The 26,674-nt window shown below is 52.7% G+C and overlaps 4 protein-coding genes across 9 annotated transcripts in view; 3 read left to right on the top strand and 1 right to left on the bottom strand.

Moving 5' to 3' along the window:
* Positions 1-27: 27 nt before the first annotated feature.
* Positions 28-5,013, top strand: GLOD4 (glyoxalase domain containing 4). 3 transcript variants are annotated; one of them, XR_013923095.1, is made up of 10 exons: positions 28-146; positions 340-389; positions 877-997; positions 1,762-1,906; positions 2,085-2,221; positions 2,537-2,623; positions 2,843-2,956; positions 3,044-3,130; positions 3,709-4,389; positions 4,644-5,013. XR_013923095.1 is itself a non-coding variant. In XM_080357121.1 (9 exons), exons 1-9 carry the CDS (start codon positions 57-59, stop codon positions 3,772-3,774), a joined length of 897 nt encoding a protein of 298 aa, XP_080213247.1. In that variant the 5' UTR covers positions 28-56; the 3' UTR covers positions 3,775-5,013. The 3 variants fall into 3 exon arrangements, 1 of the variants encoding a protein (XP_080213247.1); XR_013923096.1 differs by having other exon boundaries at positions 3,709-4,475; positions 4,644-4,686; XM_080357121.1 differs by having other exon boundaries at positions 3,709-5,013.
* Positions 5,014-5,129: 116 nt separating this feature from the next.
* GEMIN4 (gem nuclear organelle associated protein 4) lies at positions 5,130-8,554 on the top strand. The gene is made up of 2 exons (XM_080357066.1): positions 5,130-5,250; positions 5,333-8,554. The coding sequence occupies exons 1-2, from the start codon at positions 5,148-5,150 to the stop codon at positions 8,524-8,526; spliced, it is 3,297 nt and encodes a 1,098-aa protein (XP_080213192.1). The 5' UTR covers positions 5,130-5,147; the 3' UTR covers positions 8,527-8,554.
* Positions 8,555-10,546: 1,992 nt separating this feature from the next.
* TLCD3A (TLC domain containing 3A) lies at positions 10,547-14,308 on the bottom strand (the record flags this gene model as incomplete). Its single annotated transcript, XM_080356993.1, has 5 exons — positions 14,176-14,308; positions 13,542-13,625; positions 11,515-11,728; positions 11,245-11,340; positions 10,547-10,816 (listed from the first exon to the last, which is right to left on the bottom strand). The coding sequence occupies exons 1-5, from the start codon at positions 14,295-14,297 to the stop codon at positions 10,547-10,549; spliced, it is 786 nt and encodes a 261-aa protein (XP_080213119.1). The 5' UTR covers positions 14,298-14,308.
* A 336-nt stretch (positions 14,309-14,644) lies between these two features.
* The window catches only part of VPS53 (VPS53 subunit of GARP complex), a 59,348-nt gene continuing 47,318 nt past the window's right edge, over positions 14,645-26,674 (top strand). For 3 of the 4 annotated variants that reach the window (XM_080356949.1, XM_080356948.1, XM_080356951.1), the window contains exons 1-5: positions 14,645-14,748; positions 17,410-17,490; positions 18,927-18,976; positions 19,621-19,680; positions 19,808-19,874. In XM_080356949.1, the coding sequence (XP_080213075.1) occupies positions 14,668-14,748; positions 17,410-17,490; positions 18,927-18,976; positions 19,621-19,680; positions 19,808-19,874 (339 nt within the window). In that variant the 5' untranslated portion in view covers positions 14,645-14,667. The remainder of the gene's footprint in view (positions 14,749-17,409; positions 17,491-18,926; positions 18,977-19,620; positions 19,681-19,807; positions 19,875-26,674) is intronic. The other variant, XM_080356950.1, reaches the window with a different exon arrangement.

Genomic DNA, 26,674 nt, shown 5'->3' with positions numbered 1-26,674 from the left:
GCCGCGCGTGACGTCATCTCCCGGCGCCAGAGGGCGAACCGGGGCGGCTCGCGACCATGGCGGGGCGGCGGGCGCTGCACTTCGTGTTCAAAGTCGGGGATCGCGCGCGGACCGCGCGCTTCTTCCGCGAGCTGCTGGGCATGAGCGTGAGCGCGAGCGCGGGGCGGGGCCTGAGCGGCGGGGGCGGGGCCTGAGCGGCGGCTCCTCGGCGGCCGTGAGGGGTGAGAGGCGAGAGGCGGCACCGCCAGCGCCTCCGGGGCCGCCAGCGCGGGGTGGGCGGGTGGGGCGGCTGCCGAGGGGCCCGGGACGCGCTGACCCGATTCTCGCCCAATTCGGCAGGTGCTGCGGCACGAGGAGTTCTCGGAGGGCTGCAAGGCGGCCTGCAACGGGTGAGTCACGGAACCACGGAGCGTGGGGGGTTGGGAGGGGCCTGGAAAGCTCATCCAGTGCAACCCCCCATGGAGCAGGAACACCCAGGTGAGGTTACACAGGAAGGTGTCCAGGCGGGTTGGAATGTCTGCACAGAAGGAGACTCCACAACCCCCCTGGGCAGCTGTTCCAGTGTCTGTCATCCTCACCGTGAAGAAGTTCCTTCTCATATTTAAGTTGAACCTCCTGTGTTCCAGTTTGTATCCAGTATTCTGGTTTGTCCCCCTCCTCGCCCCACACCCGCCACCCCTGTGCCCGTATCTACACCTGACACGGGCCCGTTTGGGTTTGGTTTGATTTTTCTTCAGTACTTCCCTTGAAATCAAAGCTTTCCCTTTTTGTGCAGGTACAACGTTTACACCGAAACACAAATATTGCTGTATGACACCTATAGGCTTCATAAAATCGTTTATAAACTTTCCTTCAGTTACGTTGTTTTTGTTCCAGGCCTTATGATGGAAAATGGAGCAAAACGATGGTGGGGTACGGGCCAGAAGACAATCACTTTGTTGCGGAACTGACTTACAATTACGGTATTGGAGAATATCGCCTGGGCAATGACTTTCTGGTAAGGACCACACTTGGCAGTGAAATCTTCCTTCGGACAATCACCTTTTTTACTTTTATGATTAGGAGCCTGTTCAACATATAGGTGATACCAATAGCTTTTTTATGTTGGTCGGCCCCTTAAATGCTTTTCGTTGTTGTTTTTGTATTTGTCTCCGAGTTGGAAGGGCAGAAACTGGAGCAGCTTTGTGCTCACTTGGGATGTAGGAAATGCTTCCTCGAGCTGCTGTGTGCGCAGGACGTTGGTATTTGATGCTACACCCGAGGTGGAGCGGTTAACTAACAAGGATTTGCTGTAGGAAAACAACTCTTTTATGTGTTATTACTTATTTCTTTGTTTTTTACTAACTGACAGCCAATTAAGATCTTGCGTTTCATCTATGAATACATGTAACTGTGTTTTCTCATTGTTGCCCTTGAGCTAATATTGCTCCCCCAGTTTTTGGGGTGTCGGGGAACAGCTGCATGCAGCCACAGACCCAGTAGGACAGCGAGGAACTCCCTTTTCCATTTCTGTACAACGCATAGCATCGGAGTTTTAAATTCCTTTTGGTGTGAAATGTGTAGATTAATGCATTCCTAATCTATGTGGGTTGCCTGCTAAGACTGTTTAATAGGAGCAAGATGCCTGGTTCTCAGGAGATATATGGTTCATCAAAACTAATCTAGTTTATTTCTAGTGGTTTGTAGAGGCAAGTTATTGAAAAGTAGGACTCGGGCACCATCCACCCTGTGAATTCTGTGTGTCCATTCTGTTCTCCTCAGGGCATTACGCTGGTGTCCAGCCGGGCTGTGAGCAACGCTAAGAAGCTGGGGTGGCCCCTCAAAGAAGTTACAACCGGTATTTTTGAAGCTGAAGCCCCAGGGGGATACAGGTTCTACTTGGAAGACAAGGAACAGCTCAAGCAAGGTGAAACACGCACCCTTGCTCCTGTTGGTGTTCATGAGAGATTTACTGGTGGGATGCTGGGATGGGCTGTGCGTTTGTCTCCATGGAATTTTATGCTATTTCCCTTCTCAAGAATGTACAACTGAGTTTAAAACTATAATATGTTTGTAACTGACTTTACATTATTGCAATTTTATAGATCCTGTGCTGAAGGTAACCTTGGGTGTCTCCGATCTGCAGAAGTCTGTTAACTACTGGTCCGATTTGCTCGGGATGAAAATATATGAGAAGGATGAGGGAAAACAAAGGGCTTTGCTGGGCTATGCAGATAACCAGGTTTGTCCTTAGAAAACTTTCTAGGTCTGATTTTTAAGAGTTGTATCTCATGATAGAAACCTCTCCTTTCTTTGGAACAAAAGCTCTTAATTAAAAGTAACTGTGCACTTCATTCTGTGCACGTTAATTAAAGCTTGTGTACATTTAACTGCATTTCTTTAAAACAAAAGCTGTGGTTTGCTCTAGTAATTCTGGCTTGTTGGGAAATATGCATATGGGTGGTTTTGAAATCATCCGCACAACTGAAAAGCGGGAGCGAATGTAACGCTGAGAGCAGCGTCCTTGCAAGTCAGGTTTTCTGTTTTCCTGTTTCAGTGCAAGCTGGAGCTTCAGACCGTTGCAGGAGCGGTGGATCACGGGACAGCGTTTGGGCGGATTGCCTTCTCCTGCCCAAAGGACGAGGTAACGATCACATTTCCCTTACCCCTTTCCTTACGCAGGAGGTTAATTTCTAGTACCAGCAAAGTATCACAGACGTGAACAAAATCATACTGAGCAGATACTTTGGTTATGTTTCTCGCAGTGGGAATGCGGTGGCGTTGTGGGTAATGGGGAGCTGTAAATGAGAACAACCTGGTCTTCATCTGGCTAGGGTTCATTTTTGCTTGTTTTCTCTTCAAGTTGCCAAACATCGAAGCACTGATGAAAAAGGAGAATCAGAAAATTTTAACACCTCTGGTTAGCTTGGACACACCTGGCAAAGCCACAGTGCAAGTGATTATTTTGGCTGATCCTGTGAGTAATATTGGAAATAGTGATTAAATTAGATTGAAGTTTCTCTCTCCTGAGTATCTAACTTACCTGCTCTTACATTTCCTTTAGGATGGCCATGAAATCTGTTTTGTGGGAGATGAAGCATTTAGAGATCTATCCAAGGTGGATCCTAATGGTGACAAATTGTTAGACGATGTAAGTGATGCTGTCTACATGTTCCTTGTCTTCCCGATTATAACTACCCGTAGAATCTGATTTTCACTCCACGTGGGGTTTTTCTGAGAAGAAAGTCGTACAGTCTCATAGCTCAGGTTGCTTTCTTGCTAAGAAAAACAAATTGAGTTTTAAAATTCACTTAGTGTCCTGGCTGATGTTTTCCAGCCTCGCTGTTGGGGACGTGTCTTGTTGGATGCGTCAACAACGCTTTGGTGTAAGTTCCTACAGGAGCGGTTTGTGAGGCGCAGTAACACCAGCGCAGAGGCTCCAGTGTGGAGTGTGAGCTCTGTGGGAAGGCTGCATTTAAACTATGCAGTTTTACTCTTGTATTACCATCTCTTTATTTGCTACAGCGGAGAACATTGGTTTTCAGTGCCTGTTTTCCTTACTAGTATGTAAAAACAAAACTGGGTTATCCATCAGAACAGCTTTCCTCCAAATTAGAAAGCGTCCTTGTGATCAGTTTGGGTTTGTGGGCAAGGCTGGTGAGCGTGAGCAGCTGGGTGTCTGGCAACTCAATTGCTGTTCTGAACATATCGGTGCTGTTCTTTGTGCAGGCCATGGCGGCGGACAACAGCGACAAGTGGTTTGCAGCGCAAAAAATGAAGAAGGCTGCCGCTTAGCTGGAGAAGAGGACTGGACTGCGCGTTCGTGCCTTGTTTTTCATCTGAGAAAAACATTAATCCTGTGTAATGTGTTGCATTACCCCTTCCTGTAAGAGGGGGCCGTAATGTCTCATGCTGGTTTGTTTGATTTACGCTTGTGTCTCTTGCTGCGTGTCTCTCCTTTCAAGCAAAGGTCACGTTCTCCTGCAGAAAAACGAAGCTGTGCCATACGGAGCTGGTTCAGCACGTGGTTTCAAAAACGGGCCATCCGTTAAGGGGAAAACCTGACGTTTCTGTTTTATACTTGAAAAATAGGTTGCTAGATTCATCACAGTGTCTAATTATCTAATTGGTTTTAGCCGTCTGGGGTTTGCAGCTTAGAGAGGAGATTTTCAGGTGGCCGTGGCTGTATCGCAGGAAGGGCTGTGCACTGAAACCTCAAGCAGCTCAGCTCGCCCAGTGCACACCTGATTCTTGGGAACAGAAAAATCATCTCGCTAAAGCATGTGAATATTCTAGTTGGGAACAAACCCTCTTTCCATTCCAAGGTGTTTCCCCAGCGTCTGGGGTGAAGTATTCACCAGAGAAGCCCGTGGTGCGTTCCTCACTGGGGACACGTCATTGATGTTGGAGGTATCGTGCCTGTCTCCTGATGGCAGCACACAGGCCATGCCTTGGGGTGCATGGCAGCATTGCGCTGGCTGCTGAGGTGCTGGGAGGTGATTTGGAATTAACTAATCATGGTTATGCAATTAAGCTTTTGATGAGAAATTGCCTTTGGAAGTAACAGTTCGGGGTTCATTTCGTTGGAATGAAGTCACTCTGCTTTTGCTAGTGGAGTAAGGGCTGGGAATTCAGGGAGTGATTGGCAGCGCTGTCCGTGTCAGGCACGCCGCCGGCTGTGTCATCGTGCTTGATGAAAACCTGGAATAACTCGCGGGGAAAGGAGGCGAAATCAGCAGCGTTGGCAGTTCCCGAGGCGTGTCGGCGCTTGCACTCGAAGTTGTGAGTTCCAACAGCAAAACGTTCCTCGCTGCGGTTTTGTTGTGGGAGCTTTTCGGTTCAAGTTCCTCACTGTGATTTTGTTGTTTGAGATTTTTTGGTTCGAGTTCAGTGATGATTTTCAGTCGTGTACCGTTGCGGTTACAAATGTCACGTCTGAGCTGCCGCTCACCAGTGTCCCCCTGAACCCAATAAAAGCGATGTGGAAGGACGCTCTGAGTGCCCGCCTTCATTCCAGTCCCCCGCCGCGGCGCCGCACCCCCGTTCCTCTCCCGTCTAATTGCGTTCTCCTTTTTTCTGCGCACTAATTAATCCGGCGAAGGGCAGGCAGCGCCACCGCCGGGCCGCCAGGGGGCGCTGCGGAGATGGGAGGGGGCGTGGCCTCCAGCATGGCGTCCGAGCGCGCCGAGGCGCGCCGCGAGGGGGGCGTGGCTTCCCGCATGACGTCAGAGCGCGCCAAGGCGCGGGCCGGTCACGCCGCCATGGAGCCCGGTGGGTGCAGGAGCGGGGCCGGGGGCGGCGGGGGGAGCCGGGGCGGGCCGGGCCGGGCCGCGGTAACGGTGTCTCCGCGCAGGGCCGTGGGGCGTGTGCGAGGAGACGGCGATCCTGCAGGGCGGGTTCCTGCTGGCCGCCCGGCTCAGCCAGCGGCCGCTGCGGGAGCTGCGCAAAGCCGAGTGGCCACGCGTGGGACCCCCCATCACCGACGCGCTGGGGGAGATCGGGGCCCGCTGCCCTTCGCCGCTGCAGCACGACGCCTGGAAGAAGGAGGCCGTGGCCATGGTCTGGGCTAAAGTCCTGCTGCCGGGCTCTGCAGCCGCCTCGCTGGACGAGGGCTGGAAGGAGGACGGGTTCTTCTCCGTGGGCAGGATGATCCCCGACGTTAACCGCACTATCCTCTTTGAGCTGGTCAAGGCCCTCGGTGCGCCCCGGCTCTTCGTGCAGCTGCTGCTGGCGCTGCCCCGCGACATGTGCCGGGACGAGCTGGAGCACATGGTGGAGTACATCACCAGCGAGACGTCCCCGTCGGACGTCACCTTCTTCTTGGACGTGTGGTGGGAGGTGATGAAACACAAGGAGGGACAGGAAGACGCAACGGTCTCTGCATTCAGCGCTCTCATACACCAGCACAGGTGCGAGTCCTCTCTGGATGATGGTTTCCACCCTGCAAAGAGGTTCAAGGGTGACCCTGCCTCTCTGAATGACCCCCCCGCTGCCACCAGCCTGCTCACGGTCCTGATGGAGGGGTTAAAGCAAACCTATGGGAGCATCGCCCTGCCCCGCACGAGGTGCTATGCCTTGGCCAACCTGGTGGAGCTGCTGTCCGTGTTCACTGAGCTGGAGCCGGAGCGCAGCCCCATCCCCATCGCAGAGTACCTGGACAAGGTGAGCTCTGTGGTCAGCCTCTGGAGCAGAGATGCTGAGAGCCAGTTCCACCACAACGGAGTGGACGAGAAGGTGAAGGAAGCAGAGAGGAGCATGAGGCTCTTGTCCAGCACCAAGCTGTCTCGTGAGCAGCTGATTGTTGGCTTGGAATTTCTCTGCAGCTTGTTGCGTGCCTGGGGAGAGGAGCTGCAGGGCACCCTGAGCAGCTCTGAGGGGCTCTGCTACGAGAGCTACCGGCTCCTGGACACTCTCACCGCTTTTGGGAAGAACCTGATTTGCTTCTCAGAGACTAGAGACCTGGGTGAGGATGAGACACGAGTAGTGTTGGAGCTGACCCAGATCACCAAGGACTTCCTCAGGGAGGTCAGCGCCAGCCTGAAGAACAAGGCTTTGGACACCAACCTTGTGCCTTCAGTTGCCATGACAATCATTGAGCACAAGCTGGACCGACACGTGGAGATGTGCTCTGTTTTTGCATCGCAAACAGCCTGGGCCTTTTCGAAGGATTGGCTCGACTGCCTTGTGAAAAACAAAGCTCTCTTCCAGAAACCAGAGCTAGTTTTGAAATTGCTGGAGACACTGGTAAACTTTGGCATGTCCCACCAAGACAAGGAGGCCCGAGAGCTGCAGACGCAGGTGACCCAAGCCATTGTGGAGTGTTACACCGAGCTTTCGTTAACTGACAAAAACAACGTGATCTCAGGCGTCCTGGCGTCCTGGGGTGGGCCAGGTCTGTCCCACAACTTGCAGTTTGTCATGGAAGGTTTCCAGGAGGATCTGAATGTGACGTTCAACCAGATCGTGTCTGATCAAGGCCTGACCGGGGCCGTGGCTTCTGTGGCCAGGCTTGCGCTGCTGTGCCCTGAGGCCACCGTGAAGCAGGTTTGTAATCTTGCTGTCGTCAATGTGGGGGCTCACCGGTTCCTCGCACAAATCCTCTGCTCCTTCCCAGCGCTGAGCTTCCCGGAGCCCCACGGCGAGCCGGGCCGGCCGCGCAGCCTGGTGCTGAGGGCTCTGGAGGAGGCGGTGTGGGGCAGGCTTTCCTCTGAGAGAGAGGAGCAGCAGTTCCTCGAGTTCCTGGCCTTTCTTATGCAGCCAAACTCAGCTGTCCCGCTTGTGTCACCTGCAGAGGTGACCAAAGCCTTTGTCCTTCCCTATTTGACATCAGACTCTGCTCAAATTGAGCTGAGCCTGCAGATCCTCGGTAAGGTTTTGGGGATACAGTCCTGTTCGGAAGAGCACTGGATCAAGTCCTGTCACCCGTTCCCACTTCTCCTCAGCCTCTGCAAGCTTCTAGATGGTTACACAAGGTACTGGCATCAGAATAGGGACCAGCCCTTCCCTTCACTGGAGACCAAGGACCTGCTGCTGGACGTTCTCTGCCAGCTCTGCGAGGTGCTGGGACCAGAAGCCGCCCCCTCCCCTGAGCTGTGGGTCCAGTCGCTGGCTTGGCTTCACAGGAAGGTGGCATCGCTGGACTGGACCGTCGGTCTCCGGCTGAAGAAGCTTTATGGAGACCACTTCAAGAACGAGGTCCCGGCGACGCTGTTTGAGATCTGCAGGCTTCCTGAGGACGAGTGGACCTCCCAGCCTTTGCCAGCTTACGGGCCGGGCAGCGGGCTCCTGGCGTGGATGGAGTGCTGCTGCGTGTCCACAGCGCTCAGGGACACGATGCTGGAGCTGCTCACGGTCAATGTGGACAACCCCGAAGAAGTTAATCTCTTCAGCAAAGGCTTCCTGGTGGCCCTCGTTCAGGTCTTCCCTTGGTGCAGCCGCAGCGAATGGAAGAGGCTCACGCACGTGGTGGAAAACCTGCTGCAGAGGCAAGTCCTGCACGTGCCCTACACGCTGGAGTATGTGCAGTACATGCCCTTGCTCAACCTCCGCCCGTTTGCCGGCCACCTCCAGCTCTCCGTGCTCCTCCTGAGGGGCTTCCAGCTCCTCTGCAGCTCCAGCTGTTCCAGCTGGCTGCCGGCAGACGCTTGGCTGCACGTGGTCCAGCTCTACTGCAGCAGCCTCACGGACCTGCTGGGCTCCCTCAAGAGCATCGCGGGGTCCCCATCTCACCCCGCCGAGGACGAGGTGTCCTTCGCTCAGGAAGTGTCCTTCGTCTGCATCCAGATGTTCTGTCACCTGCTGCATGTCGCTGCCATGCTGCCGGAGAAGGGCTGCGGCGAGCCGCTGGTGGTGGTGGCTTTGGAGATCCTGTCGCAGTACGAGACGTTCAGCAGCGCCGACACGTCCCCCAGCAACACGCTGCGGAAAGCCAACGAGAGGCACTTTCTGGAGTCCATCACGGACAACGGCAGCGACGCCGCCCTGCGCAGCACCCTCCTGCAGAAGCTCAGCAAGATGGGAGCCAGCTCGGCGGGGGAGCTGGTGTGAGAACCGCAGAGGAGAGCACGGACCCTGCTGCAGGAGCCCTGTGCCTGGAAAGGTGTAATATCTGTAATAAACCATATCTATTTTTCTCTTTTGAACTCAATTCCTCCCACTGTGTTTTCTTCCAAGCAGCAAAGGGGCTGTGTAAGGATGGGGAAGAGCAGCCACTCTGATGTTCCAGCTGTGCAAACAGCTGCTGGCTGCACAACTCCAGCTGTGCCTGCTGGCGCTCTGGGTTTATACAGAGACGCCCAGCAGCCTCTGGCATTGAGGAAATCGCTTCTGCCCGCCTGCCCCGTGCTGCTCTGTCCCCGTGCCGGGTGCGTTGCTGGGTTCACACGTGGAGGTGCGTGGGGTGAGCTCAGGACTCGCAGGTGTCTGTCCCTGAGTGCTGCTCCCAATCCTGCCCGCGGGCGGGGGTGCAGCGGGAACCCGCGTGGTCACACCCGCACCCCGAAACAAACGGCACGTGTGGGAGACGGCCCGTGGTGTGACTCAGAGAGGAAATCTTTATTGGTCTCCTGATAGGTGCAGTGGTAAATAGGGCAGTGTTAGTGCAAAATGAGATGCCTCATTGGCTTTTTTTTTTTTTTGACCTTACATAAGGCACATTACTTGGAATGAAAACAGCGAGATACAAACATTTTTAACAGGTAGCAAGCGTTTTATAACATCTGCTGGTCTCGGTCGTTAGTGTGACAGTAATGTTTCTACAATAACCGACCGCACGGTGGAGAAGGCCCTTTTATTTTATTCTTTGCAGAACACATCTGTGGCTGGGACATCTGACACCTAGAAGACCTCAGCCCTTCCAGCTGTGGTTTGTAGACAGAACGAAAGGCACCAAGTGGCCACAGGTCTCTGGGCACGGGGGTGCAGGGGCTGTGCTGGTGTGGTACCTGTCCTGGGACAAGGGACCCCGGGAGGCTGCAGGGAAGGGACCTGCTGTCTGACCCGCCCGCACCTGCGAGGCTCGGGGACCCCGTTTCACTGTGACCGAAGGTGGAACAGGCTGAACCGGTGAAGGACACAGCTCGGTCCCCTGCTCTGGGGTTGCTGGTTCGTCCTGCAGATGACTTTAAATACCCGTTGGGGGGATGCGGGGCAGATAAAAGCCACTGCAGTTTGGGGAGGGGGTTGGAAGCTGCATCCTCTGCCACAAAGGGCTCTGCATAGTGCCTGTGTGTTGGTGGGATGAGGACTCGGCAGTCTCCTGTCCCCGTCCTGCCCTGCAGCCGTGGGCGCTGCACATGTTCTAGCACAGCAGAACCGTTCCTCTGTCCTGGTGTGAGCTTCTCTCCCCTCCAGCCCCACTGGGGACACCAGAGCCCCCCAACCCCAGGACCGCCAGCCGCAGACACCAGCCAGCTGCAGTGAAAAGCACCTTTGGGTAAGTGGAGTCTGAGAAGCCTGGAGCCCAGCAGTGGGAGGCGAGCGGCCGGACGCGGCTGTGGTGCGGAGGCGAGGTCGGGAAAGGTCAGAGCGGGCTGTGCAGCACTTTGCCGGCTCTGCTCGAAGCTGGAGGCTGTAAACCAGAACCGGAGCGAGCTGGAGCTGCGGCGGGTCCGGCCCGCGGCTCCCCCGGTCCCCAGTGCCGCTGCCCGGGGCTGGGCACGCTCCAGCATCGCCTCCAGGCTCCTTCACAGCCCTCTCGGTGCTGGGGTCAGCCCTGAAAGATGGGGGGTTGTAACAAGCCCCTCTCATGTGACCGTCGGTCCAGTGCCACGGTGTTTAATCCCAGGCGGAATGTCGTGCTGATGGGCAGATTTCCTCCTCGCTGGCTCCTGCTCTGGCTCCCGCATCGGGACACACAACAGGCACTGGTGCAGCGTGGGGACAAATCCTTCCCAGCCCCCAGGCATGGCAGTGGGGAGGGCAAAGCTGCTTCCAGCGATGACAGCCCAGTGGCATCGCTGCGTCCACCGCTCTGCTCCTGCACAGTTCCTGCAGCGCCGATGGTGAAGGTGCAAGAGCCGGGGGGGTCTGACCCGTCTCCAGCCCCCGCGCTGGGCCGCCGCTGCCATTATCTGCTCTTGTGGGCGGGCGAGCTGCCGTAGAGCTGGGCGGCTTTGCGGCAGATGAGCCTGAACCAGTAGAGCTGGGGGGCAATGAGGGAGGCGTTGGCGATGTTGCAGTGCATGGGGATGCGGAACGGCACCAGGTAAACGGGGATCCCCGCCTGCCTGGCGTAGGCTGCGTACATGAAAGGGAAGAGGAGGATACGGCAGAGGAAGAAGGTCACCAGGATGAGGATCCCGTTCACCTTGTGCAGGAGCGTGTCCTGCATTTTGAGCTGAGGGAGCAATGAAGAAGGCGAAAGTGAGGTGAGCAGCACCCCAAGGCCCTTTGGGCACTGAGCACCCAGCTGGGGTGGATGGGGGAGCAGGAGTGCGGGGTGGGAAGGGATGGAGGGGGGCAGAGGGCTGGGGCAGGAGGGGGTGTGTGTGGGGGTACAGACAGCACCAGGACATGGCACAGCCCCCAGTTTGGGGATGCCCCCGGGCTTGCTGCTTACTGGGGAAAAGGGATGGGACCCTAACAGGAGAACGACAGCTCTGTGGGGTAGCTTGGGGTTACAGCTGTGGGGCTGCCCCCATTTTGAGACCCCCCCAGCCCAGCTCTGTGTGAACAGGGGCTGATGGAGAAGGGCAGCCTGGGGTGGGGAAGGGGCACAAACTGCTGTGGGCTTCCCAGCCCCGAGCCTTGTCCCTCCTCACCCACCTGCATGAGGATTTTGCCCAGCGATACGAAAGGCGTGCTCAGCTCTGCTGTGAAGATGCAGCCCACGAAGAAGTCCCCCAGCTCTCCCCTGAAGTGCTGGAAATAAAGACAGCAGGGAACATGGGGTCCTCCTGGAGGGGTGGCCAGGAGCTCACACTGAGCATCTCCATGGGGTCAGGGGCTCCCGACCGGCAGAGATGCTTTGCCAGACACAGCGTTGACCGTGAGCACTTTCAGATGGGTGTCACAACTGCCATGCCTGGCCCTTACCTGGGTGATGGGGGTGAGGATGATGAGGATGAAGAGGTGGTGGGTCACCATCAGCCGCTCCTGCAGGAGGAAGCTCCGGATGCTGGCCAGAGAGTGCTTCTTCTCAGCAATTCCCTTGTCCTGGCTCTTGTGCCAGTGGCAGAGGTACATGACGTAAATGTCATAGGTCATGTAGGGAACCAGGACCCAGATGTACTCCACTGCCAGCCAGTGCCTGGGGAGGAGCAGCACACACAGGCATCGCAACAGCTCAGAGCACCTCGCGATGCTCTGGGGGCTGGAAGAGAATCTTTAGGTTTGAAATAGCAGCAGCGGATTTGGGAGGCGATGGTAAGCTGCGAGGTTTTAACGCGATTTGGCTGTGCAGGGAGCAGGTACCTGGTACGGGGAGGACGGCTCCGTGCCAGGCGCCGAGCTGGGCTGAGCGCAAACACGGCGCTAACGGGAGGTGGTGATTAGCCCTGTGGCCGGGTGTTTGCTGTGGGGACAGGGGGCACAGCGCCACTGGGATCCTGCACTAATCCAATGCCTCTGCTGCAGGGAATCCCCTCCCTTAAGCCCTGGGACACCCAGAGCTAAGCCTGGTAGGAATAAAACCCGAGTCCTCCCCGCAACTGCCTAACCCCGGGGGGCATTTGGGAAGCGCCTGGAGACCTCAGAATTAATTAGAGATGCCTGGCCCAGACTTTGGAGAGTGAAGCGCAAAATATCCAATAGAGGCAATAAACCCCCATGAGACGTTTGTCTGTTGGGAAATAATTGCAGGCAGCTGCCTGTTCCCAAAACATGTCGGAATCCTGGTTGCACAACCCGGGCAGCAGCAAGTGCTGCTCCGTGGGGAGACCGGGCTCCTTAAAGAGCCCTGAGTGAAATCACACTCAAAAAAAAAAAGAATACATAGCTTGAGGCCCAAATAAATCTGCTTTTGCTCTCCTGCCGACTCACGAAAAATGTTGTTGCCCGTGTTCCTATTTTGGATAGAAAGATGTAAGTGATGTAAAACAGGGAGGGGAAGTGACCAGCTATTGTGTTTGCAAAACATGCCCAGGGCTTTGGAGGGAAATTATAGTGCCAGCAATAAAATGATTGTCTGCCTGTGTAAATAAATTGGCAATTTCTGCTGCAACCTCTGTGGTGCTTCCTGGCTCTGTGTCTTGCTGTCATTCTCCAAAGTCTTCCCTGCTGAGCACTGGGCTGTGTTTCCTCCAGATTCAAAGAAAATCTGGGTCTCTGACCACAAAGTGTTTTAGAGCAAAAAGGTAACACATTGGACTGCCTGGGTTAAGCGGGACTGAGCAATTGGATAGACCTTGCTATCTAGGGCAAGGCAGGACATTTCACATCTGTGTATTAAGAAGTCTGCAATGACTGAGAGGGCAGCCCTCCCTAAAATCTGGTGTGATGGTCAAATTCCAGCTCAGCATAATTGTGTTCTTCCCTCCGACAATTTTCCCTGCTATTCTGGATAACAGCTCTGGTTTTAAGTCTTCTGACCCAGATTGCGCTATCACTGCTGCCCAGAGCCACTTCTGGGGCAGTTTATCTCAGAGCACTGAGGATGAGGTGATGTGGTTTTCCTCCAGAGCCAACTCCATACTGATCGTCTAGTTTCTGGACTCCTTCAGAATCCATTGGGCACAGAGAAGGCGATGCACCTCTAAAATCCATTCTCACAAGGCCTGCTTCACTCATTAGCAATTTCAGCTTCCAGCAAGGGTACTCCCTACCCCTTTAGAAGCGACGATGTCTTCATTTTTTGCTCGTACATTGCCCATGTTACAGCCCATCCCCAGGAGACCCTCAATGCTGGCAGAGCAGCCCCAGCTCTGAGAGCACTGAACAAACCGGGGTGCACAGCAGCGCATTGCCCCACCCGAAGCTGAGGAAAAGGGAACATGAAACTGGTTTCTTCTTTTGTTTTCTCTCCCCTTTTCATGTGCAAGCCTTTGGCATAAAACAGGCTGCAAGGCGGCCAGGCACAGCCTCCACGTGCTGCCGGCAGGACGGCGAAGCTATCGGACAATTACCTGTCGTGCACCACATCCTTGCAGTTAAGGACAACTATGATCCCCGATACTGTAGCCATCGTGGCTTGGACCGTTGACACCAGCCTGAAACCAAGAGAGAGGAAATGGGTCACCCCAAATGTCACCCCAGCAGGGCCACGGAGCAGGAGTGGCCCCAGCGCGGTTGCACCAGCAGAGCTGTTGGCACCAGACGCCCACTCCGTGCACACCCCGAACGCCTCGTCACGGTGAGGAGCAGCTCTGTCCCCAGCCCGGGCAGCGTGGGACGGACGGTGGCTATGCCAGGCGCTGTCACCCGGGGACACGGCGGGGGGGATGTTTCCAAAGTCTCGTCCCTTCCACGCCCGTGGATCAGCGGTAACTCTGCCCGGTTCCCCGCGGGCAGAGGGGGAGCAGCACCGGAGCATCCTCGCTCCCCGGGAGGGTACCGAGGGTTCGGCCGGGCAGAACCACCCCCAGAACCTGCTCCCCGCGGGGGTCTGGGCTCGGCACTGCTGGGGGTCCGGCCTCCCCGCTTGCAGCTCCCCCGCCGGGGCTCGGAGCTCTTGGCTCGTCCGGATCGCTCCCGGTCCCGGCCCGGTGGCGATGCCGAACCGCCGCGCTCCGGGTCACCTCCCGCCGATCCCGCCCGTACCTGCCGCTGAGGAGGATGCGGTCCTTGAGGCTCCATCCCGGGGCGGCCCAGCGCAGCAACCGGATGCAGAAGACGAAGAGCCCCGGGAAGAAGGCGGAGGCGAGGGCCAGCGTCCGCCACATGGGGACGACCGCCGCCGCGCTGCCGACCGCCGCCGCTTGTCAACAGCGGGCCGGGAGGCAGGAGGGTCGGGCTCGGCAAGGAGCGGCACGGCTCGGCTCGGTACCGACCAGGCTCGGTACGGACCGGGCTCGGCACGAATCGGGCTCGGCATGAACCGGCCTCGCCGCGCCCGCTCCCGCCGCCGGGACGCGCCCCGCTCCGCCGGGCGGCAGGCCCCGCCCCCGCCGCGCGGAAACCCCGCCCTGCCACAGACCACGCCCACTCATAACCCCGCCCACCCTCTAGCCCCCGCCCCTTCGGCCGGCGCGGCGGAGGGGGTGTGTCCTCCCGCATCCCGGCATGCCCCGCGGCCCGGAAGCGGCGGCCGCCATGGAGGAGGACGAGCCGGAGCTGGCGGGTGGGCTGGAGGCGCTGGAGCTGGCGCCCGCCGTGCAGGCCGCCATCGAGCAGGTGCGCCGGGGCCGTCGCCGCGGGACGGGCGGGGTCGGCTGGTTCTCGGTGGGGCAGGGCCCGCCCGGTGAGGGGCCGGTTGCGGGCGCGGCCCGGTGCCCGCTCTCTGAGGGTCCCGGCGGGCTCTGCCCCCCAGCGAGCTCCGGGCCTTCCGCTGCTGGGCCCCGCGGAGCCCCAGGGCGGATGGTGCTGGGGGCAGAGCCCATTCAGCCCGGTTGCCGCCGCTCGGCCCCCCGGGTCCCCGCAGTGCCGGGGGTGTCACCGTCCCCGCAGTGCCAGCCTGGGCCTGCGCTGCCCGCAGCCGAGCACATCGCACCCCGTTGCTTCCCCGTGGCTGAGGGACACGGGACATGCCTGTTCTGGCTCCTCTTTGTGCCCTCAGTGTGTAAAGCATCTCAGTGGTGTCCAACGGTGCTTGACTCACTTGGAGTCAGGGTAACCTGAACGTCTCGGCTTTTGTGATCATTATTATGTTCCAGCCCAAGCCGTCTAGTGTTCTCTGAAACCCTGTGTGACCCTTGGAGCCCAGCAAAGTCCATGAGAACTCAGGGTCAAACTATGTGTTGGTTAGAACCCGTGGCAGAGTCTGTGCCAACTTCGGTCAACCCTTCAGCACGAGGAGCTCTGTCCCATAGCAGGGCTGCGGGCAGACACAGGAGCTGGCTCGCTAAGTATCACTCAAGAAAGTTTTCTCACTCTCTTTGAGTCTTGCAGATCATATTTGGCGGCTCTACCAAGAGAACTAGGGCAGAGCTAATGAGCGCAGCACCAGAAGGTGAGGAAGGTTTCAGTTTTGCTGTGGGTGCTGTGCCAGATTTGGAATATTGTTGCTCCAAAGAGACACTGCACACAGTCCATCTTTGCGTAGGGTTGGCACACCTGAGTAATTTTTGATGAAACCTTGAGAATTGCTAAATTGAATGCCAGCTTCTAAAGGAGACCTGGACCTTGTCTAGAAAAAAAGAATCCTCTGCCTGTATGTTTGAAAGCCAGAGAAGCCTGGTGTGCTTTCTAGCATTGTACAGCAAAATGACTTTTTAATCAAGCAGAAAATGCCTCTTCAAGGTAAAATGCATCTTTTAGAGACAGTCTTGACTTGAGGTTGTGAGCAGTGGAGAATGCACCACATCCCTGGCTGAGTTATTGTAACAAGCAGTAAGGCTGTGGGCAGATATTCCCGTCCCGAGCAAGGGGAGGTGTTGAGGATGGCGCTGCCTCCTGCCTCTCATCACTTCCCAACCCAATAATCATCTTGTTTTCCTGAGTGTTCCTTCGTCAGCTTTGGGCAGGACCTGCCAGGTTCTGGTTAAATGAGCAGAACTGGCTGTGCTGACTGCTGCGCGGAGCAATGTCAGAGCACACGCAGCCTTGTTGCTCCACCAAACCTGGGGTAGTTGTTTCTGGTTAACAACTAGGACAAAGACCTGGGAGTAGCAATCTCTTGAGCCGGTACAGCTGCCTGCAGCCTTGATCTCTATCTGCAGTCTGGGAGAGGAGTTCCTGACTGGCCTTTATCTTCCACACCCTTTGCATCAGCTGCTAATAACGCTGGTGAGATCTGGGGTTAATGAAACCTGCAGGAGCTGTGAGCCCAGAGCAGGACAGGCTGGTTGTGGTGCTGTGGGGTGATGTCGGAGTGGCCTCATGCATATTGAACTGCTGCCTGCTTCTCCTTGGCCGCAGGAGTAGCTTTGGGAAAGCTGCCAAAGAGGCCTCTTTCAGGGAGAGGTTTCTCTCGTTTAAATGATCTGGAAAAAAACACTGCTTTTACAATGTGAAATGTGTTAAACGGTGTAAATGCTGAGTGTGCCCAGGTGACGCAGGTTTCTGTGAGGGCTTTCGGTGACTGGGGTGATGTGTGAAGGTGACGCTGAGGGGTGAGCTACACTTTACCGGCCGGGGTTTGACTATAGAGCACGGAGCTAGTGGCTGTATAAATATAGAGTGAATATGGTAGCAGAGAAGGGAACGCAGCATATTTTAGTCTGCGGGGACAAAAACCAAAGCCTGGCAGGTGCGCTTGTATCGTTTGATCAGCTTCTGAGGAGAGATGAGATCTGTTGGCACCACAGCTGCTCTTTTTCCTTTCCCGTGGGCAGGAAGAATCCTTCAGCAGATTCTGTTTCTCTCCTTCTTTTTCATGTGAAAGTGGCAAACCCAAGTCTCCAGGGAACTTGTGCAACCATTTCGTAATTCATCATGTTTCATGTGACACGGCTGTGAAAAGCAAACCCTCCGTCTGTCACCACGGGGCCGTGCAAAACCCAGGCAGAGAAAAGGGAGCTGCCTTGGCAGAGGGGAGGTTCATTTCCAGACACCAACAGAAGCATCACAATGGTTTGGGATGCATAATTAATGCCTTGCATGTCGCAGGAATTCCTTGCACATGATGGGTTATGCTGGGGCTGTATGTGGAATCTACATGTATATTATCTGCCTTTACCCAGGCTGATACCCGCAGGAATTTTAACAGATCTGAGATCTCCAAACCACAGAGCTGCTGCACTCCTGGCCGCTCTCTGTGCACATTTGTTAGAACAACACTGGGCGACGCCATCGGAACTGGGTGCTGAAGTAATTAAAGGAGGAGATACTGCTTAAAGTGACAGAAATTAACCACGATGGATTGCTGATTGTATTTATTTTGCTCCCTTTCTCCAGGTGTTTCCCAGCCAAGATCCGCTGGACAGAGCAGATTTTAATGCTGTGGAGTACATTAACACTCTCTTTCCCACTGAGCAAGTAAGTAATTCTGGCAATGTGGCCCTCTCAAAGCGAGGGGTAACTTGATAGTAAGTGACGGAAGGCGTGCTTAAACCTGCAGCCAAACCGTTTCTTTTAAAGGGTAGCACACATAATAAGACTATAACATAACAATTATCACTTCTTAAATTTGCATCTCACAAGCTTCTCTGTCATGATGTAGTTTCTTTCTACCCAAAGTGCTTGCTGCAGTAAAAGTCCTGCTTTGATCTGTAGAAATACGTTTTCTGTATAGAGGTTTCTTTTGCAGTAAATTTCATAACTTGCCTTATATTAATCATTGACCCCTCAGCGGTTTCAACCAAATAAGGCAAATGTTGCCTGTGAAATGTCACTCGAGGGACATCCGTGTCTGAAACCTCTTGTTTCTTTTGCGGTGTGAAGACTGAGGTTGCCGTGGGCTCATATCTGTACTTTATGTGCCCCATATCAGCTCCGGGGGCAGTTTTGGACTAAGCTATCGCAAAAAGCAGGTGTTTCTGCAGCTGGAGGTTGGGTTGTATGCAGCTCTGACATTTACCGTGGTTAAGATCCTCTGCAGCACTGGCTTTTTTTGCTTTCAGCTGTTTCTAGGCAGCTTGCTGGTGGTGCTAACTTGGCTCTTTTCCCTCTGCCAGTACTGGAGTAATTTCCCTGCCGTCCCCTTCTATAGCTCCAGCAGCAGCTGTGTTTCCACCCGTGTGCCGGATGTCTGGGCTCTGCAGGAGGGTTTTTTGCCTGGGAAAAGCGAGGGCTCTGTCCCCGTTGCCACTGGAGGTCACTGTCACCACGTCTGCTGACAGGGCAGGGCTCAGGGCACCCTGTGTGCCTGGTGCTGGGTGGGCACTGGGAGCCCTGGGACCCACGGGGCTGCTCCCTGTCCCATCTCTTGCAGCTCTTCATTAGGGACGTGATTGTCCCCTTGTGCTTGGTGCTGCTGAGGCCACACCTCAAAGTCTGGGGTCAGTTTTGGGCCCCTCATGCCAGGAAAGCCCTTGAGATGCTGGAGTGAGTTGAGAGAAGGGAACGAAGCTGGTGAGGGGCTGGAGCACAAATGTGATGGGAGCGGCTGAGGGACCTGGGGGGGAACAGGAGAACAGGAGCTGAGGGGAGACCTTCTGATCTCTGAACTGCCTGAAAGGAGCTTGGAGCCAAGGGGGTCGGGCTCTGCTCCCCAGGAACAAGCACCAGGAGCAGAGGAAACGGCCTCAAGTTGCGCCGGGGGAGGCTGAGATTGGATGTGGGGAACGATTTCTTCCCCAAAGGGCTGTGGGGCATTGGAACAGGCTGCTCAGGGCAGTGCTGGAGTCACCATTCCTGGAGGGTTGAACAGACGGAGGTGAGGTTCTCAGGAACATGGGGCAGTGCCAGGGGTGGGTGTCACAGTAGATGTTCCTCATTTCACTTCTCTCTGTTTTTTTTTTTCCATCTTGTAGTCTTTGGCAAACATCGATGAAGTTGTGAACAAAATCAGATTGAAAATAAGGTAAATATTTCTCCATTTCATTGCATCTCAAGTGGCGAATAGTCTTATTGTCACCAAGGCTTCATAAATACAACATCTGTGCTATAGCTGGTAGGAATTAATTTGCTTAAAAGGCTTGAATAGGGTCACTCGCAAATCTAATAGTGAGACAGAGACAAAAATGACTCAATGTAACTATAATTCTTTTTTATACCTTGTCCCTGTTGTATAATATGTGCCTTTCAGGTTATTTTAGCTGATGGTTTGCAAAGTAGAGCTTTGAAAAAAACAATAAACTAAGAATGAACAAATATGACATTTTAATACGGTTTTAAGGCTCAGAGAACAAACTACCCAGAAGATAGTGTTGCCGAGAATTTAATCTGTTTGTGAGGTCAAAGTAGCAATTGTAAAAGCTCTCATTATGTATATTTTTATTGCTGTTATTGGTACTAAAAATACAAAATAAATATAAGTAAGTGTACAGGAAATACTTACATTTTCTGTGCCGTCTGGCATTACCAACCTGCAATGATTGAGACAGCACTTTAATATGTGGAAAGTGAAAATGGAAACGGACAGGGGATAACTGACAATATTGGTTAAGGGAAGAGAAATGCAGCAAGCCCTGATTAAATTAGGAAATGGATGGTGTATTTTTGCAGCAGGAGTTTTAAATTATGGAAGATCGCAATGTCCTACAGAGAGAGAAAGGGAAAAACCCGGTGAGTTTAGCATTGGTAGCACCAGTTTTCTTATTATAAATCAGTTCTGTCGCTCTCAGGGTTCCCACATATGGTTTGGGTCGGGCACACAGGGAATGAGTTTGACATTTTAGCTTCTTTTCTCCAGGAGGCTGGATGACAACATTCGAACTGTCGTGCGAGGACAGACCAACGTGGGACAGGATGGCAGGCAGGTATGTGTGTCTCGTCTCTGGTAATGCCGAGGGTTCTCATCTGGCAACTCTAAATTGGGGCAGAAACCCGCTCTCATCGTCAGGGAGGTGTTTCTGCTGGCTCCTATGACTGTGCGAGCTGCTCAGTGAACAGCTGCTGTAACCTGCCTCTGATCGCCCTGCAAAGGGAAGTGAATGAGAAATTGATTTAAAAATCAAAAGCAAAACCAGGAGGCTTGCGGTTGTGCTGCTCTGAAGCTAATGATAAAATGAATGCGATTAAATAGGTACAAGCACATTTGCTACTGAGTAAGGATCAATAAAAGGATATTTAGCCTTTTAACGAGGTTGTTTGCTGAAGTATCCCGGGTTGCCTGTGACTAAGCCTGATGACCAACTGCCAGTTCATCTTGCACGTCTTGTTCAGCTGTCAGGTTTTCGCTTGTACTTTGCTTGACAGATATGTTTGCTCAGGGTACGTATTGAACAGCACGGCCACGGCTGCAGCGTTTGTGAGCGCTGAGCTTGCTCTGTTTCAGAATATGCCTAATCAAACTAACTTTTAAGTTGCATTCTCATCTTTTAGCTGTATTCTTTTGTTTGAATAACCTATTTTAGCATGAGTAGCCCAACTTGGCCTGAGTGACGGTCAGGCGTTATCTGATTTTGAGGTAACACCCAGCGCTGCTGCATTTCCTGTACCTGTTCTGGTTTAGAACAAGAACATTGACATCTTGAGTCATCAGCCATTCTGCTTCCCTTGTTGTCAACATTGACTCATCTTTTTAATACCAGATTTAAGACTAGGTTGCTGGGATGGGATCATCATTCCCTCACCAGCGTGGCTGGCTGTATTTTCCACTTATGGTGCAGTAGCCACTGGTTACTAATCCCACCTCTGCCACAGAGTCCATGGCCATGAGTGAACTATTTAACTGCTCTGTGCCTTCGTATTGCTTGCAAAAAATGCAAGAATTGAGTGTTTTTATGGTTCCCTGACTGCTGCTGTTAAACTGGAGATGTGCTTGGGATGTGGCGTAACCAGGAGTGGAGCTGCCCGTAATCACCATGCAGGCATGAGATCCAAAATCAAGCGGGGAGGCAATTACAGAAATTGAGAAGGGAGTGGAAACTTGTGCGGTACTTGGAGAGTTTGGGTATGATTGGAAAGCTGTTTGGGCCCATTTTGGGTGACAAATTTAGAGCAGACTGCAAAAAAGCAGGATCACAAAGAGCTCTGGCTGAGAATTGCCCAGATTGCCTCAGGATCTCAGGTACTGAGGATGAACGTGGTGAGAGATGAACAAGCGGTGCTGTGGTGGATAATAGAAGTCTCTCTGTGCTGTGAGTGTTCAGGGAGCTTGTTTAGAGCTTTGCTTTATGTCTGTGCTTTCTCACTCTTTAATCCCATCGAAGTTCTCCAGAGCACGTACAACCGAACTTGGACAAAATCCTGCTCTGAACCACAGGGGAGGCAGATCTGGCTGTGCAGCCCTTCGGTTAATTTGGTTGCGAAGGAGCCAATTAAACTTCTATCCAAGTAAAAACCTTCAAACATGCATGTGTATGTGGTGTGTCTGCGCAGGGCTGCTTTCAAGCGGCCTGGAGCTGCAGTTAATCACCCATATTCTTGTCTGTAGCTGTGAATTTTCCAATTTTCCATCACTTTGCTGCTTTTCAAGGTAGAAGCGGACTTCAAGAGACACCAGAGCTTGCGGCTGCACCGACAGCATGGGCTAAGACCCAGCAGTCACCCAGAATGTCAGTTGTTTCTTACTTTCAGAGGTCCTATTAAGTACTGAAACCATTCAGTTATTGAAAGTGTTCGTTCTCTGGTAAGAAAAATTGTTTGAGTCTGAAATGCTGAAATCTTTCGCACCGTTTCGCACTCATACTTGCGAATTGCTGGAATATGAGTGTTAAGAGTGGCAGGACTTGGCTTTGCCTCGAAGTTTGAAGCAATAAAGGAGCGTCAGCGAGCTCAGTCCTCGTGTGTGGGCTGGTTGGAGGCACCCGCAGCACAGGAGTCATTTACAGTGCTGGGGAATGCTTGGGTTGCACTGCAGTTTGAGACAGAATCTTGTATTTGTTTTCCCAGAAGCAGACAGGGGAAGCCTAGAGGAAGCGTCTCCTGTCACCCCCTGCACTGTTTCTCTGAGTAGTTTATCTTGTGTGTAGGCGGGAACTGAGGCAGCCTTTTGGTCTGCTAAGAAATTCTTTTGAAGCAACTGAAAACAAGGTGCCTTTAAGACAGCTCAGTGCTGGGAGTTGGTGCTACTGAAAGGGTCTTTTCTTCTTATTTACCTTTTCTGGTAGTAGTTTGGTCCCACAATAAAAGTAGTTTATTCCTTCTACTGATCTTATTAAATTTGTCAGAAATTTGTATCCTCAAGACCAATATCTCCTTGCAAAATTTGATTGAAGTATACACAGGGTTAGGTATTGTTGTCGTGCGAAGCCCAAGATCGTTATTGCGTTTTGTCGTATTAACCACAACTGCAAACCACCCTTGGTGAATAAAGAAACAGTCAGCCAACAGCCTTTGCAATAGGCTCGAAACAGCAAAAAGTTTAATCTTCAGACACCTTTTCCCATTTGTAACTCTTTCTTGTCATGTGAGGTGTCTATAGCCTGTAATAAGCAGCCGACCAGATTTTGAAGAAGCCATTCGTGGCTTTTGACTTATTTTGACCCCTTGACACACTGAGAACGATGCAATCCATCGTGCCCTTGAAAACACACACTGTAAATAAAAGCACATCTGAACTCTGATGTTGCAGCCACTTGGATTTCAGTGCGAGCTCAGGGTCTTTGTGTGTTTATTGCAAGATTGGACATGGAAGGTGTTTTGCAAAAGCCTCTTTGGGCACGTTCTCTCGTAACAACTCCCGATGCAAACTGTGATCAGCGATTCCTAGAACTGCCTGGTGTCGGAACTGAATGCGATGTTCTTGTCTGGAGAGTGAAGAATAGTTTTCATAAACATCCTTTCAAGCTCTACCTTCCTTCCAAAGGAAACATAAACCTCAGATGCAGCAGTAGGAGAAAAAACAAGTTCTTGTTGAAGTCAAAGCAAGGCAGGGGGGGTTTCCCTGCTGAGCTCTGTTCTCAGTTGTCCTAGGGCTGTGGTGCTGCTCATCTCCTTTACCGATAGCATGTTCAGAGGCTGATGATACCAGGCAGATTGCTAGAAGACAAACTGAGGGTATTAAACCTTTAGCAGCCTGCTTTTTCTTTGGGGAAGGGGTCAGTTGAGCCCAGCAAAGCAGCTTTCCCACTGCGGAGGAGCTGGGCTTAACTGGGCCTTGTTGGGAGCTGCAGCTTCGCGGCTGTCCAGGAGAGGGGAGCCCAGCCTTCGTTTTGAGACCAGAGCGATGTTTTGCTGATAATTGATGGTGAGGGAGTGCTGCCAGGGGAGACATGTCTGAATAGTGTTATTCGCCCAGTTAGAACAATCTAAATCCCAGTTGGACCCAGTGGGGAATGCGCAGTACGCGGCTGTGGAAATGTGCTCTCTGTGCTCCATGAGGAAGGAAGAGGAGACCTTGGGGCCAGCACATTCAAAATGTTGATAGCAGATCCAGCCCTGGCGTCCCTGTGATCGAGTCTCTCATCCCGTCTGGCTGATCGGGTGGCAGTGGTGACGTTGGGGACACTTTTGTGCTGCCCCGGGTGCCGAGATGATCAAACGGGTCTTCAAGGTGAATTGTAGGTGCGACAAAGATGTAACAGTAGCTTTTTATAGTCAGTTTTTGACTTAACTGTTTCCCAAATAGTCTTGATCACACACACTTTTGTATAAAATAGTATTTAGGTGTCTGAAGAAGCAGATTCTAAATCTGAAAACAGTCAATCAAATAGACGTGGCCCCAAAAGAGTTATGTAGACATCTCTAAGGGCAGGAATGCTCCCTTCTCCACAGAGTGTAACGTTGCCCAGTTCAAAGCATCTGCCTTTTTGAAATTTTGCCCTAGAATTTCCTCCAAATGCAAAAGGCTTAAAATAGTCTGGCTCATTTGGCTTCCCCTTCCTGGTGCGATATTTCAGTAAATCTGTAGACAATACCGCGAACTTCAGAAATTGTCTCACTAATGATCCTTTTATGGAAGGAAACGACAGCCGTGGGTGGAACATTCCTCTGCAGGGCGTAACAAAGTTTTTCCTTGGGAGTCCCAGACACGGGCTGTTTCGGATGCCTTGGGAGAGGCTGGGAATGCAGGAGCTGCCGAGGTTCAGCTGTAACAATACGCGGTTCCAGCTGTGCCGGCAGTTTCTGGGGAGCCAGAACGACCCAGTTTTTCCTCCGTTAGGTTGTTCTCAGAGCTGCCGCTGAGCGGGACTCTGGGCTGACCTTGCGAAGAGCCACAGTCCAGTTGTGGCATCATTTCCCCTCTGCCCCAGGGTGTCGTATAAAAAGTTCCCATAGGTTTTTCCACTGAGCGTTTAACACGCTCTGTATGGTTTTATTTGTCACTCTTCGGTTGTGTTTATTGCTGAACCTTCTGCATGGGCTGGCTGTAATTTTTTTGACAGTTGCTGACATGTCTTTACTGGTTGTTTGGCTGAAGCTGCTTCACCTACCAGGGTTTTGTCCTTGGAATAAAGTGGCCTCTGCATTTTCAGTCTAGTTTAACCCTTGATGGTACCTGTGCAACCAGGATGTGGGTGCCTGGGTCAGGAAAGGTGAGGCAGCTTTATACAAAATCTGTTTTGGAAGGCATTGAGAATTCAAGAGGAATTCCAAGGTGGATTGTGTGGATTGAGGATCCCAAATGGATTCGTGACTTCATAGTTTGAATCTTAAATATATTTTTGTTATCTCTGGTCCATTTTTCCTGCCCTGTGCACATACATGCATAAAGTAAATTACTAGAACTGAATGAGTAAAGATGGTGTTTTAAAGAAAAGCTTGGTTTATTGCTTAGTGTCTCCTACTTTATTAGGGTCTGGCTCAGTTAGCACTAGAACAAAGTTAAGCCTTAAGGAGAAGAGGGATGTTTTCTGCGCTGGGAAGAGCTTTGCATGTTTCTCACGGCTGAAGATACTGCTTGATAACTGGGGTTGCTTTGCTTGGCTCCTACTTCTTTGCTCTGTGAGAACAGTAACAGTATATTTTTTTCGTGACTACAGCAGTGCAAGAAGAGCGATGGCAGCTGCCGTGGCTAGAGAATACAGATATAATCTCACTGCCCAGCCTGAACCCAGCACAGCAGCAGAGAGTTCAATTAGCCATCCCCTCCTCTGGTAACCGGTGCCGTCCTTCCTCGTTGCGTGTAAAAATAAACATCCGAGCTCCGCAGCTGTGGGGAGCTGTGCCTGCCCTGCCCTGCGCGCTGCCGTGTCTGTGGAAGGAGGAGGATGTGTCTGGCGTAGAAAAATGCCCACAGGTTATTGAGTTTGACAAGGTCATAGATGGAAATGTGTGAAATCCTTTTTAAAAATTTCTTTAAATAGAGATCACGAAACGTTTTGCAGAATCGCTATAGGGAGGAAGAGAGAGATGAGGACGGGCGGTGAGCAGAGGACGGTGATATGGGTGTCCGTGGTGGTGAGCAGGGGTACGGTCCTCTCCTGCTCATGGGTCATCCCAGCTCCTCCAGTGCCCTGAGCTTGTGGGGCAGCTGGGGATGGTGCATCGGGGTCGGTGGCTTGTCCTCTCCTCTGCTCTGGGTGCTTCAGCCTCTTCTGACCTCCACTGGTTTGCATGGAGGCAGCTTTTTTGACTGCAGGTTCTGTTTCACGCTAAGCTGAGGTAGTCAGTGTTTTCAGCTCTCCCACCGTAGGCACTTTTATTTCATTTTTTTAATTAATTTAAATATATGTTCACTTCCTTGGCTCCCTCGGCTGCAGTGCCCCGGCTGGGCGCACGCGGTTGGCGTTGGTGTCTCTGCCGCATCGCCAACCTCAGCCTTCAGAGCAGACGGGGAAAATCACCACGAGCTCTTAACTGGTGAAGTCTAAGCCTATAAAATATTTGGAGGCTTTTTTGTGACACAATCCCCAATGTTGTAGGTACCATCTTTCACTTACATTAATTCTCTCTTGCATGGCTAAGCTTTATCTCCTGTTGTTTTGATGAATGGGCCATTATTCTGAAATATGAACAGACTAGTGTTAGATTTCAGGGCATTTCAAGATGGTGAGTGGATGAGGGTTAAATATTATGTCTTAAGCTGTGTAATTTTATATATTTAAAAAAAAAAGGTCATGACACAGACTCTGTAAGACTCCAGTCGAGTGATTAAAGTCCCATAATATTCTTTTGTAACCAATGAATAATAAACAGAAGTTGAGCTGCCAAAATAAATCAAAAGTGAGTTTCATTTAGTCATTTCCCTAGTGAATTATGACAGTTGGACAATGCCCTTCCCATCTAAGAAACGCAGTGAGCTTTGTTTTCTAGCCTAGAACATATTTATTGCAAAGGGTTTCAGGTGAATGGAATGCCAAGAAGAAATAGTGCTGTTTGTTATCCCGCTGGCTACCGGGCATGAAAACTGGCATCTGCAAGTGTATGAAGAGGTCAGGCATAACTTTTACCATCTGCTGCAAAGCCTGGCTCAAGGCAGAAGCAAGTCTGAGCTTGACCTTGCCTTGTGCTTCTGTGTGTTGAGGCGGTGGATGCTCCTTGTCGCTGTCCTGAGGCTGGAGATCGTGTCTCATTTTGGGCTGGTGAAAGGAAACGTTCTCGTGCTGGTGGCGTTGAAGGCAGCGCAAGTTGCAAAATCAAAGCGGGCTGTTCCCAGACAGTGCAGTTTGGTTTTCATGCCAGCAAAGCGAGAAGCCCAGCCTGAAAATAGAAACGTTGACAACAGGCAGGA

Source organism: Nesoenas mayeri, assembly GCF_963082525.1.
Source record: "Nesoenas mayeri genome assembly, chromosome: 20".
NCBI classification, from domain to species: domain Eukaryota; kingdom Metazoa; phylum Chordata; class Aves; order Columbiformes; family Columbidae; genus Nesoenas; species Nesoenas mayeri.
The sequence above is the reverse complement of the archived record's forward strand: the minus strand, read 5'-3'. Positions and strand labels throughout refer to the sequence as shown.

Coding starts and splice junctions, on each gene's coding strand:
- GLOD4 (XM_080357121.1), top strand. CDS start 57: ATGGCGGGGCGGCGGGCGCTGCACTTCGTGTTCAAAGTCGGGGATCGC. Junction 390..876: donor TGCAAGGCGGCCTGCAACGG/GTGAGTCACGGA, acceptor TTTTTGTTCCAG/GCCTTATGATGGAAAATGGA. Junction 998..1,761: donor GCCTGGGCAATGACTTTCTG/GTAAGGACCACA, acceptor TGTTCTCCTCAG/GGCATTACGCTGGTGTCCAG.
- GEMIN4 (XM_080357066.1), top strand. CDS start 5,148: ATGGCGTCCGAGCGCGCCGAGGCGCGCCGCGAGGGGGGCGTGGCTTCC. Junction 5,251..5,332: donor TCACGCCGCCATGGAGCCCG/GTGGGTGCAGGA, acceptor GTCTCCGCGCAG/GGCCGTGGGGCGTGTGCGAG.